Consider the following 13,186-nt stretch of genomic DNA (forward strand, 5'->3'; position numbering starts at 1 on the left):
ATCCTTTCTGTGGGAGTTCTATTTCAGTACGTTTTCACGGAGCTGGTCCTAAAGCCTGCTACAGTTGTCTGAAGCCCACTGTCTAAGCTAAATTATCATTAAACATCCACGCAGGTGTCTGCAAATACCACCACAAAAGCTGTGCTAGATTGTAACCATAACCGTGCATGTATTCATTAGTAGTGAACTACGTGAAGTGTGTAGCACATGAAAAGTCATTAATCATTCTGGCTGCTATCATGAAGTACGGTGTGAAGTGGCTACGCTATAAAGGCTGCTTATGGCTTTTCGATTGTTGTTTCACTGACACCTCTGTTGAAGTCAAGCTTTAAAGCACAAAGCGCATGTTCTGTCTCAGTTCTTCTGTTGGATTTCTTGACTAGGTAGATCTGTAGTGCATGGAGTGCGCTTATGAATGTGTGAGGGGTTCGAGACTGGGTGGAAATGAAAGGAGGCTTGCTCGTGCTTTTGCGTACTATACCTGCTAACTGGTACACTGGGAGGCTCTCTTGAACTCGTTCAGGCATATTGGAATTAACAGTGCGTAATCTGCAGCCTAAATCGAACAGCAGCCCAGAGAATGATGGTGGTGGGGAATCATTGGCTGTGTCTGTAAGTGCTATTTAAACATTGCAAGAATGAATGGAAAATACGTCACCCAGCTCCCTGTGCAAACTGCATGTTTGCGTTATGGTTTGTAGCAATGGAAGCGATAAACAAATAACTCTCCAGATCAATGATGCATTCATAAATAGGTAATAAAGTGGTCAGTCGGTATGTGCACTATAATGATTTGCAAAATTTAAAAGAAAATGGTGAAAACACAGTGCGGTATGACGAAATACACAAGGTAGGAATCGAGACATGACAAGCGCTGTTTCCATCCAACTCGCCCAGCTTTCCATCCTGCTTCGAAGAAAATACCTATAAGTGAGAAATCTCCGTGCTAAAGATGTAATTCCACAGAAGCAAATACTACAGCACAAATCGATTACATTTGCATGTACAGAGGAACAGTGTGATATCATCAGTTCTATTTTTTGTACAGTAACAGGGCCTTCGCCTAACTGAACCAGAGACACACTTTTTAAGATTCGTGCAGGAGTTTGAAAGTTCTTAATCTGTTGCAATGTGAACACGCCACGGGTGTGAGAGCTGCGTAGACGGGTAGCACACAGTCATGGATGCTGCAGCCTGTGGCTGGTATTCTAGATTACGACAAGCCTTCACATTTGGCTGGCTCAGTCCTATCTTCCGGTTGACAACAATGACATATTTCCTAGGAACCTGCCATGGTGGCTCAGTGGCTATGGCATTGTGCTGCTGAGCACAAGGACGTGGGTTCAATTTCCGGCCACGGCAACCGCTTTTCTAATGGAGGGGAAGAGCAAAACTGCCCATGTGTTTTCTAGAAAATGTGGCGCGTGTTAAAGATCCCAAAGGGGGTAAAAATTAATCCGGAGCCCTCCACTCTGCCACGCCTCATCGCCTGTGTAGTGTCGGCATGTTAAACCCTGCAATCAATCAACATTTGTGTGGAAGCAATGCGGCGGTTGATCAACCATGGATCACCCCATCACTTCTGCCACCAGATAACATTATCTCCTTTTGTTCAAAGTGTGTGATAAATCGGTATTGTCGTTTTTGGGACGAAGCTTTCTATTTAATGGACCAAACTTGTAATTTGTCTTTCTAGCCACTTCTAAAGCTTGAAGCTCTAAGGAAATTTTTGTGGGTGGCACATGAGATTTTATTGCTTCATACAAACGTTGCGGAGCTTGTGAGTGTGTAATGAGGCTATATCGCATATTCTGTGCCTTCATGCTGAGGGATCATTTCCATTTCTCTCTAGCGCAAAGTGTGCCTGTGTTGGCAAGTTTGCATTTTTTTATTTAATGTTGTGCATTAAATAAATATAGGATGTGTTCTCCAGTTTAATGCGAAGAACGACAACCATACATTAAAAAGGTTAGTGGGGCTAACAGTCCGCGTATCTTAAGCACTTGAGCCGGCGCAATGGCATGTCACCATAGATTGCTATAGATTTTATTAACATATTCAAATGTTGTGGACAAATGAAGATCTATAAAGGAGTTAAGTATTGTCATGTATACAAAAAATACAGGTCTCTTCAAGGAAAGGGAGTTTACTGGAGCAAGCCTGTGCTCCCGCACAACTCAGACGGCGAAGTATCAGTCAAGAAAATGACGTGTGCAGATAAGTGCCGGTGAATCAAATGCCATGGCAGCTATCCAGGAAGTATATATCTTTCGGCACGGTTGTTTCTCAAAATGTCAAACACAACGAAAACACTGCAGATCAAAGAAGGTATTCTAGGCTACTGACGTCAGCACCAAACACTCTCCCTATCAGAATAAGGTAGCCCATGCGGCATTCAGAAAAATGGAAAGAATACGTGAACAATGCTTAAAACACTGATAACACAGCCGGGCGTTGTCAGATGGTCAAAAATGGAAGTATACAAACACAATGCACGGCTCGCGGCAATGTTACTGAAATATTCTTGGCCACTACGTTAAAAAATTGCTGGACACAACAGTTTTTAGAGTGGTTAGCACAAGTTGGAGTTGAAATTGTCAGAGACATGGATAACGAGTCTGATGTGATAGTTGAAGGTAGTATAACGTTTCTTTCCATATTCCATATTTATGGCTAAGTATACTTTCAAACTCGCGCATTTTGTCCTGCTCTTCATGCACCAGGTGTGTGAGCATGATCAGTTTTCATGTTTCCGATTGCTTGAAGGGACCAGGTTTGTGGTCTTCATTTGCAAAAAGTTATTGGGTGCAGCCTCATTATTATGCAAAATTTCGCCTATTATTCGTAATTTGTTTCCACCTGATGCATATCCACCCTTCATCAATCACTGTGGTAACCTAATGACAGCATATGTGCTGCGTTTGCAACCTCCGAGTGGTTGGAGTAACAACGTGCTTTTGCTTCACATGCAGGAACACTCGAGCAAGAGTGGGAAGGGTTTCCAGCGGCTTTTTTGGAGACTGGTGAGTTTTTTTGACCATTCCTATTGGTGAAGTCCAGTGTAGACTGCTTGTAATGTGTATTGCAGGAGCCGCGAAAATTCGGATATAAGGCTAAACGTTACCGCACTATAAATAGAACATGAACAAATCCGACCACAGTGCAACCTACCTTTCAGTCATTCTTTGTGTATCATCAATTTACCAAATACCACGTAAAAACAAAGGCATGGTCTTTATTTCGTTTTTTTGCATCTGCTGCTGCTACAGTTTTAACTTTGTGTTTTGAAGCAGCATGGTTGCATTTCTTAGTCTCCAGAACAATACATTCCACAGGAATGGTAAAAGTCCGTCTTAGGCCAGAAGACGTGATAAGAACGGGAGCTGGGTGTTTTTTTTTTCACCTCGCATTTGGTATGCCGAAACCAGTTGCTTTTCAGCACAACGTACAGTAAAGCGAACATCAAGCAATGTGGCTCGCTATCTCCAGATGTTTGAAAACAGCAAGGGTAGTTGCTTATCAGCACAATTTTCTAACAAAAACAGTGTATCATAAACATGGGGCTCACTATCTCCAGAGGGGTACCGAGAGGAAGAACAGTTGATTATGATGTTTGGGCTGACAGAATGTGTTAACTAAAAGGTGCCTTGTTTCCTTTTCTATGTATAAGTTACAGGAGAGAAGGGAGTATGCCATGCATTGGATTTCCATGTTATATTTTTTGAGACCCTAAAACCATGCACCAGCTACACTGGTCGACCAAAAAACCATACTACAAATAATATTGTGCTTCGGGCAACCACATTTTATGTGGTTTGCTTATACTTGGGGTTTCTTGGGAGGCAAACTGTTTGTCACAAAAAACCATGTTACATCTTGTCTCGCACTATAAGTGGTTACTTTATAAACCCTCTACACTGTATTGGGTTACAAGTTGTAGCATTTCTGTAGCGCTGTGTGCCACAGTAGAAGGGAGGTCTGCAGATACTGCGCTGGCCTAATGTCACAAAATAAAAAAGGAATGTGTGTGACTTTGTAAGCTACAGAGTATTTCCGCTGTTGAAGCACTTTTTATGCAAAATGTCACGATTTAACGAAGTACCTATAATGTTCAAGCAATATCATAGACTACCATTGAATTAAGTTTTCAGGGAAATTCAAATGTAGCGAAAGTAATCCCATTTGCTTGTGTGCAGGAAACACTGGCACGGGTAGCTGCATCAGACATCGTACTCTATCCGTTTGGTGCGATAATTTGCATGACCCCATCCTTCAAACTTGTTTCTAGACAAGGCAAGAATTTGTTGTCAGCATTCGTGCTTCAATTACTGCATAAATAAGCATTTCCTGAACCACTTGACAGTTCTCTAGTATCACCAAGTGTAACTTGTAGGCAAAATATGATGAGTGCATTCATGTATAGCTTCTTCCAGAGGGTTTGCATAATGTTCAATGCTTTCAGCAGCCTTTACATTTGATGTTTTCAGTTCTGGATGAGGACAACGCCCAAGTTTGTGCCCCAATGAAATTCGCTTCTTCACAAGATGGTGGATACATTGCTGTGGACGCTGGCCTTCACATCGGCTCCTGCGACCTACATTCTGGCAACACAAGGTGGGTTGCAATGCTTGCAATATTGTGGCCTGCAGAACATTAACGCAGTAGTGAGCCGTGGCTTAAAACAGCAAGTCATTTTTCTCAACTGAAAAGATCTAGTAAAGGAAATTTAGTGGAGCAGGCTTCTCTACCAAAAGATATGGAAATAGGGACAATAGCCAAAGGACCGCCGGTAGCTACAATAAGCGTTACGCACGTATACTGACACAAATATAGTCTCAACAAAAAAGTTCCAAATCCCTAAATAATAACATTTCGTTTGCAAATAGAGCAACCTAAAGGTTACCAAGGATGCTATGGGAACTTTTCTGTAAAAGTTCTGTTTTAGTTTGGCTAGTAAGCAGCACTGCAATGAAAGAACAGAAGCATCCTTTCAGGCATTCAGGCGATCGTGGGCAAAGCGAGAGAACGTGGCAAGGTAGAAAAGTGTGAAATTCAGTGCTTGCTATGTTGAAGCCGTTGTGCGAATTTCTTTTTGTTTTGCTACCTGCCTTGCTGCAGCGCTTAGCATATCAATATTTAGCGAGGTGGCAACACATTCTCTTTTGAAATCATTTAAATAACAGAATTGGGAAACAATGGGATTGCATATCAATGGGTAATACCTGAATTATTTGAGATTTGCAGATGAGTATTTTTGTGTCAGTCCTAGAATTGGGCAAAATGCTTTGACAACTGTACAACTGTTGCAGCGAATAGACCACAATCACTAAAAACCTCAGCATAGAAGCGAAGCTGAGTTATTTAAGTATTCTCTTTTCCTAGGACTCTTTGGGAATGGTATGCCCTGCTAGTTCTAGGGAGCGTGCAACAGAACATTGGCACTGCCCTCGTGGGTACTTCCCACACTGTGTGCTGGGCAGCCGAACGTACAGCTTAGAGATTCTTACGTAGGGACTTGCATCATGAATTGTGCACATTATTCTGAAAATTTCTCGTCGGAAATGAAATTTGTGCTGTTTTCAAGCCAGCAGTGACTTCAGGATTACTGAACGCTACGGATGCACTGTGTGCGCTACGTGAAGTTAGTGGTTGTTGGCATTTCGTTTGTGTGTGGAATACAATCGTAATTTTTTATATAGAGCTGATGCAAGTGAATGGCAGCCGTCAAAGTGGACCAGAATATGCAGTGCCTACTTCGCTGGCAGTAAGGCATCAATGGATCCAAGATCGCCATTTTATGTGCCTATGATTTTTCCTCTGGCCTACCAAAAAAGGCGTAGGATAGCTAGAGACATCTGTTATGGAAGCTCAGTCTGTTTCCTTCATTACTTCTTATCAGCTAATGATTTGCATGTCTGGGAATCTCGTCTGCCATTCCCAGTTGATTGAATGAGCGTGCATTAGGTTGGTGACTGCGAGTGTCAGTGTTGCCTCCTGTTGTGTCTGTACTGCGGAGATTGGTTTTTTTTTTAGTCGTAGCGGTTTGCTATCACTCGCTGCAAGCCACCGTATTTATTGGTCACCTGTACAAACTTTCGTTTACTAGCAACAGCGCATGCCAATGAAGTCACCTGTGCGGATGATTTGAGTAAAAGAAATATGAGCAGACGAGTTCAGCACTCGTCATTTCATGTTTGGTGATCATGATTTGTTTCGTTCTTGGTGAGTGCGCTTAATGAAGAACAAGCAGAGCCTTACTGCACACTAATAGCAAACCAACGCTCCTTATTTTTGCTTTTACATTTTAATGTATTAGTGCAGTGTGTTAATAGCAAGTGAGCAAACAAAATGCCAAAAGGAGGAGGAGGGGGAAATGTGGTGCTCGGGAAAATTTTGCGGTGCATTTTCACACCTAGACACCACTTCTGATTTTGCCCCTGGTTAGAATACACTTGTTCCACTCAATGCTCAGATGTGTTAGGCATTTTAAAAAGTTTTGGCGTGATGCAAAAAAGCCAGCCAAAGAAGGCATGATGTGCAGTGAACCTTCAGGTGGCATGTACGTGCTTCAGAGTTATTTCTATTCCTCAAACTTCAAATATTTTGAACGTTAAATCCGTGCTGAGGATCGAATTGTTGTTCGCGAAGTATGAGACGTTTCAAATGTTCACGCAACTATACCTTTTCCCCATCTGGGTGATTGGCTGGGAGCTTTGCATACAGGTTTCTACTAACTGCCTATCCTAACATAGAAGATTGAACAAGTTAAGCGTGAAAGGTAAAGAAGAGAGATGTTAAAAGAGGCTGTTTCAACATTTTTACATTGACAGCGAAAGTTCAACACTTACACCTCGAGAAACGTAAACCCTGCGGAATACTGCAAAATGGGACGCTCCAGAACACGGTAGTCGGGTCTTTCAATGTGACACCTGCACAGAGTAAATGTTTCTTTTGCTGATCATATCATGCAGCTGAACACTGAATTTGTTAAGCAGGCTTTATAAGCACAGAAGTATACTCTTGATGATGAAAGCATGTGGTAGTACACACGTACACAAAAATGAAATAGGAACCGTTTGTATTCGCTAGACAAAGATGGATGGGCTACTTGCGTCAATCCATTTGCTAATTGACTTCCATTTGCTAATTGACAAGGAGACTGTTAAAGTGAAATAAAAATGGTTACCCGCATGAATTGTGATGACGTAAGGCTTCTTGTTTCACTTGCTTGACATATGAAGCGAAAATTGACAAAGGTGATCTGTGCGCCGTCTTGTTCCTCCAACACATTGAAAATGTGCTTGCCGTCCGAAAGGTTGACACCCGCCTCTTCATTGGAGTCAATGAAAAATCCGGAACAGTCGACGCGCCAAAATCCAGCCAGTTGAATTACACTGTTCGCCATGCCGAACGCTGGTCTAGCAGACGGCTGCGGCGAAGCTCTCTCACTACGGCATGCCAAGGTGGCCGGTGGCGGCGCCGACATGGCGTAGCACACTGCCTTCTTTGGGTGTTGCACGCTCCCTATAACACTGAGCATTATTCATAACGAAGCATTTGAGAAGCCATTGTGAAGAAGTGTGCATGCAGGTATTATTCAGAGTGTACATTGTTAACCTGCTTTTTTTTGCCTGCATTGTATAGTTTTTTGTATGTATCCTTCAGTGTGATACCAGAAATGGCATTGTAGATAAAAAACAATTGAATAAAAATGTGTAGTGCTATTTTAGAATTGGCCGTTAATTCTTAAAGGAGCCATGATGAGAAAATGCAAGTTTTTCTTGTTCGAAAAATTTTATGTTTTATAGTGCTTCCAGTGCTTGCCCGGATACAGACGATGCTTTATTCACTGTGAAATTAATCAAAATGGTTGCAGCGCAGAAACGGCGACGGACGAGTAAGGAACAGAAGGGACGAGCGCTAACTTTCAACTACTTTATCTGAGAAAACACATGTAATATACACCGGTCAGGAATGAAAAAACCCATAAGCAAGTAATCGCTAAAAGTGCACACACGCAAGTGCACAAAACACACTTGGCACTAGGTAATCATCGCCGGCATGAAAAGTCACGCAGGAAGTCTAATTCTTTATGCGTCAGAGCCACTGAAGGCGCACTTACACAGTGTTCCTTCAGCCTGGCTATCTCGGCAGCTTCGATAATCTCCCGAACCATCTTGTCTTTGTGCCTGGCCAAAATGCGGGTGCGTGTAAAATCGGGAATGCAGCCACAGTCACGGCAGTGGATACCGAGGTGGCCACTCACGGCACGAGTCACGTTGTAATCATGCTCGCGGAGCCTGTCGTTCGTGCAGCGGCCCGTCTGACCCACATACTCCTTATCGCAAGTCACAAACCCCTTATCGCGGACCAAGGGAATCGAGTAGACGACGCCCTGGTTGCACTCGACAAACCTATTCTTGTGATTAACAGAGCAGGATTGGGGTTCCCTCGTGCCTCCATTGACGCGTTTGCAAAGCGCCCCCAATTTGTTAGGTGCGGAGAACACGACATTGACGTTCCCACGTCTTCCTACCTTTTTGAGGCGGTGGGACACGTCATGAATGTATGGGATGACCACTACCTTTTTCTTATCTTTTTCGGTTAGGTCCCCCTGACTAGGCACATTGCTCAACTGCTTCTTCAAGCGCTCGGCAACAGACACGACCAGATTTGTAGGATACCCCGCTGACGACAAGCGGTCCACTTGCTGATACAGGCTGGTACGCATAGCATGGTGGCAGGATTTCTTCAAAGCATTGCCTAAACACAAGTTAGCAACACCCCTCTTAACAAGTTTGGAGTGCGCAGACTTGTTAGGCAGTAACGGTTTGTTCGCCCTAGGCTCATACTTCCAGCAAACGTGGCCTCTGCAAAACGCGAGCGTCAGATCCAGGAACCTGATCGAGCCATTCTCAGGCACCTCGTGGGTGACCTCCAAAGGCTCAAGGCACTGCCGAAAGCTCCTGAGCACATCGAGTACGAAGTCATGTAGAGGGTGTAGCCCAGTGTCACAAAGAATCAGATAGTCATCCACGTAGCGAAACACTTTCCGAACACAAGTGCCCTCCAAAGTGCGCGCGAGAACTCTATCCTTCTCTGCTAGAAACAGGTCGCTCAAGACTGGCGCTAGGCATGAGCCGATGCAAACGCCTGTTTTTTGAAGGTAGACGCACCCATCATACATTACACACGTGGATTTCAGGTACAGGCCCAGCAGCTCCAGAAAGCCCAGCACTGACACACCGCACGCATTCTGAAACGCGATTGCACCATATGAGTCGATACTATTCTCGACGCACTCCAACAACTCACGTTGAGGTATGGAGTAGTACAGATCTTTAGCGTCTATAGAAGCACCTACAAGGTCGGAATTAGGATTGTCACGCAAAAACTCTATTACTTCGTCAGAAGATCTCACCAAGAACGGATCGTCCACTGCCAGCAGCTTCAGTTTTCCTTGTAGGAAAAGAGCAATTGCCTTCTGATATGTACCTTTCTCCAAAATTATCACCCGAAAGGGGCACTCCGGTTTATGGGTCTTGGCAGTAAAGAAAATGTCGAGGTAAGGTTTCGTGCTAGACTGAATCGAACGAACAAGGGAATCAAGCCCTAACCTCGTACAAAGTTTCTTGGCAGCGGCCTTCGCCTTAGAAATGAAGGAAAGGTCATGGCAATCAAATAGCGCGTGTACAGAATCCAGCGCCTTGGACTTGTGCAACTCGGCGGGAAGGACAACAAAGCCGCCCTCTTTATCAGCAGTGAGCAGTGAAAGTGAGTGGCTCCTCAAATACGACACAGCGCGACCTACTGGCAAAACACTCTGTCTAGCTCTAAAACGCGACACACAATCAACACCCTCCGACACGCACCTGTCTCGTTCAGCGTCCGTCATTGGTTTAGCCACCTTATGCACCAGGGCTAGAAGTTCTGGGGCTGTCTTCTTTGGCTCAACGGCGAACTTTGGTCCGTGGCTGAGCACTTCTTGCACCGGCGGGGGTAGAGACTGCACTCCCAAGGTGTGCACGCGGATTCCAGGAGCCTCGTCTTTCTCTTTCTTCTTCATGGTATCCACTGCCGTGACTGTGGCTGCATTCCCGATTTTACACGCACCCGCATTTTGGCCAGGCACAAAGACAAGATGGTTCGGGAGATTATCGAAGCTGCCGAGATAGCCAGGCTGAAGGAACACTGTGTAAGTGCGCCTTCAGAGGCTCTGACGCATAAAGAATTGGACTTCCTGCGTGACTTTTCATGTCGGCGATGATTACCTAGTGCCAAGTGTGTTTTGTGCACTTGCGTGTGTGCACTTTTAGCGATTACTTGCTTATGGGTTTTTTATTCCTGACCGGTGTATATTACATGTGTTTTCTCAGATAAAGTAGTTGAAAGTTAGCGCTCGTCCCGTCTGTTCCTTACTCGTCCGTCGTCGTTTCTGCGCTGCAACCATTTTAACTATGTACCAACAAGCCCAACTGGTTCTCAACAAGAAATTAATCAATTTCAGTTAAAATTTTTATTTTCCCGCTAAATCGTTTGTTTTCGTGTTCTGCAATGACATCACAGGAACTGACCGCTCTGCAGCTTAGGGTGCCTTGATTCACGCGTCCGCCGTACAGGGTAGAGACACGTATACGCTGGCGCCGCCATTTTGGGTAACTCGCTCGCCACCGAAGCAAGTCATTGTATCCAAACCGCGTGAAAAGTATCGCCGCAACGGGGTTTACTGGCGAAGTTTGAATCATATTTGTTTCGCTTTGCTAGGTCTCGTGGGAAACGAACAACCTGTTAAGCATGTTGACCTAATTGTGGTAGCACGGGACTGTTCGAAGGTTGTCTCCACCCTGTACGGCGGCGCTGGCCTCGAGGTACCCTACGGTGGCGTTCGCGCGTTTCTTTACGTTACTGAACCTAGATGGCGCCACCATACCGAGGCAAGGCATTTTCTGCCTTTGGTTTGTTTTTGAATGTATTTAAACCTGGCTTGTTTTTGTTCTGGGAGAAGATAATCGTTTCGTGAAACAGTGTGTTGGCTCGACAAATGTGGTCACGTAAGACACCGTTGCTTGCGTCAATCGGCCAGTGTTGCTGAGAACCCCAAACCCCCACAGTGCTGTGCAGCTAAAATAAGAATAGTGCGCGCAGTACCAACAGCAGTGCGCATTAGTACTTCTATGTTTACATGTGCTTTCGTAACTTCCACTGTTTGTCCCACCATTCTATTGCTTTAAAAAAAGATGTGCCCTAAATTTAAGCGCGAATAGCTCGTTCTGCAAGCTTATAAGCTCAGCCGAATTTGTATTTGCTTTTGCCGGCCTCTGTCAATTGTACAGCAGGCTGGTATGATATCATAGGTTCTGTTGTGGGAAATGAGCGAGCAGGTCGCATGGCCATTCCTTTTTTTCCTAATTATATAGCTTATTTGAGCGAAGTTTACGTTAAAACTGATGTCCGCATGATTTTAACGAGGCCATCTTTTGAATGAACCGAACTTGTGTTTTGTCTTCATGGCTCCTTTAAGGGGCTTTTTGATACTCCTCTCAACTAAATTTTGCTCTCAACTAAATTTTGCTAATACCACATTGTCGAGGCTCACTACTGTTTATAACATCACACATTAAAGGAGTACTGACACTAAATTTCTCGCTTTCGGTTTTTATGCTGGAAAGGATACCTAGTGGTCTAGTAATTACAAAAATTGAACCAAAAGCGGTTGGCTGCCAGCGTAAAATTAATTGTAACGCATTTATTCGAATCAGTTTCAAATTCGGTTGTCGTGCGCCAAACGGCCATTCAAATGCAGGACGGCGAATCTTGCGTCACGGTTTCTGTGACGTCAGGGACGTTTGCCGCATCGTCTGCTACGATTGCACATGGTCCGCACTCACCCGCACGGTCAACATGTCGTCTGAATCGTCAGGCTCGGATGAGTTGCTGCCACCTGACAGACAGACAGACAAACAAACAGACAGAACAACTTTATTTGGCCAGGCAATTAGCTATAGGCCGGTGACGTCTTCGCCGTAATCCGGTTTTTAACATCACTGCCGCTCGAACCGGCACAGACCGTGATAGCAACAGCTTGTCGCCACCCTTCTAATCTTCTAATCAATCTGATCACAAAAAAGGAGTTCCACATGCGAGAAAGTAGATGTTAGTGTGGTGAAAAATTGTGCTAGAGGTTGTTATCAGCGCTGAATTTGAAAGCGGCGTTCAGATATTTGCCGCGATGTAAGCCTACGCTGACCGGCAGCGGAGGTTCAGCGCTCCGACCCAGCCCTGCTGGCACCGTGGTGCGGCGAGCGGCCGAAAGATGGGCCACCTGCGTGGTAGAATCAAAACAGGCCACGGCAGATTTCTTGGTCACCGATCGCTGGAACGACAATTATCGCCAAAATAAAGCTCCACTTGCGAAAAAGGGGATGATAATGTGGTGAAAATTGGTGTAAGGGATGGTCATTCGTACTTGTACAGATAGCGGTGATCAAATATTCGCCACGCTACTAGGCCTAAAGTTCCAAACACCCAAGCTGACCCGAGCAACGCCGAGCCCGCTGGCTTGGGCGACAGTTCTTGCGGCGACCACCACGCATGAACTCAGTCCACGTTTACCGCTGCATCTCAACGCGTGGAAAATAATGCATCTTGGTGTCGTTGTGGATTTGTTCGGACAGGCTTGCACTGAGCAGTACTTCTCATTCCACGAGCTTGCCATAGCAGAACTTTGGCGAGCTCGGCGACGTGCACAGGCCGCTCAGATAAAACACCGCACAGTTTTTGGCACCAGTGCAAGGGAACACCATGCGCCGGCCACGAACTGAAGAGCAAAGACGTCGAACACGCAAAGTGCGCAAAGTTTACTAGCACTGCTCACACAGGTACACCCACGTCTCCTGCCCAAACAAATACCACCGACAACAGCAGTGCAGGATATCGTTTCCGGTTCTGAAAACAACTATAAGACGTCACCCTGAACCGGCCAGACACGCCGGCCAATTCTTCGTCACGCCGAAAGCGATTTCGCTAGTGCTGCCGATTTGTGGAAGCTCGCAGCCGAGACAATCAGAATCGATTTTAGATGTGATTCCGGCCTCGGATCGCTGCAAAAATTTCTGCGAGGCATCTGTACAAACTACTGAAGCCAATTCTATCACTTTTTAGGAGTCAAAATTTGGTGTCAGTACTC

General features: G+C 45.0%; 1 protein-coding gene across 8 annotated transcripts in view; it reads left to right on the forward strand.

The window, feature by feature from the left end:
- LOC144158576 (uncharacterized) overlaps positions 1-13,186 on the forward strand; it is a 58,690-nt gene that overhangs the window by 18,596 nt on the left and 26,908 nt on the right. For 6 of the 8 annotated variants that reach the window (XM_077689554.1, XM_077689553.1, XM_077689546.1 and 3 more), the window contains 2 exons: positions 2,973-3,023; positions 4,488-4,614. The exons of the other annotated variants lie outside the window; for them this stretch is intronic. In XM_077689554.1, the coding sequence (XP_077545680.1) occupies positions 2,973-3,023; positions 4,488-4,614 (178 nt within the window). The remainder of the gene's footprint in view (positions 1-2,972; positions 3,024-4,487; positions 4,615-13,186) is intronic. 8 annotated transcript variants of the gene reach the window in all.

Source organism: Haemaphysalis longicornis, unplaced genomic scaffold (genome assembly GCF_048455015.1).
Source record: "Haemaphysalis longicornis isolate Haplotype H1 unplaced genomic scaffold, Haemaphysalis longicornis Haplotype H1 scaffold_10, whole genome shotgun sequence".
In the NCBI taxonomy this organism is placed as follows: Eukaryota; Metazoa; Arthropoda; class Arachnida; order Ixodida; family Ixodidae; genus Haemaphysalis; species Haemaphysalis longicornis.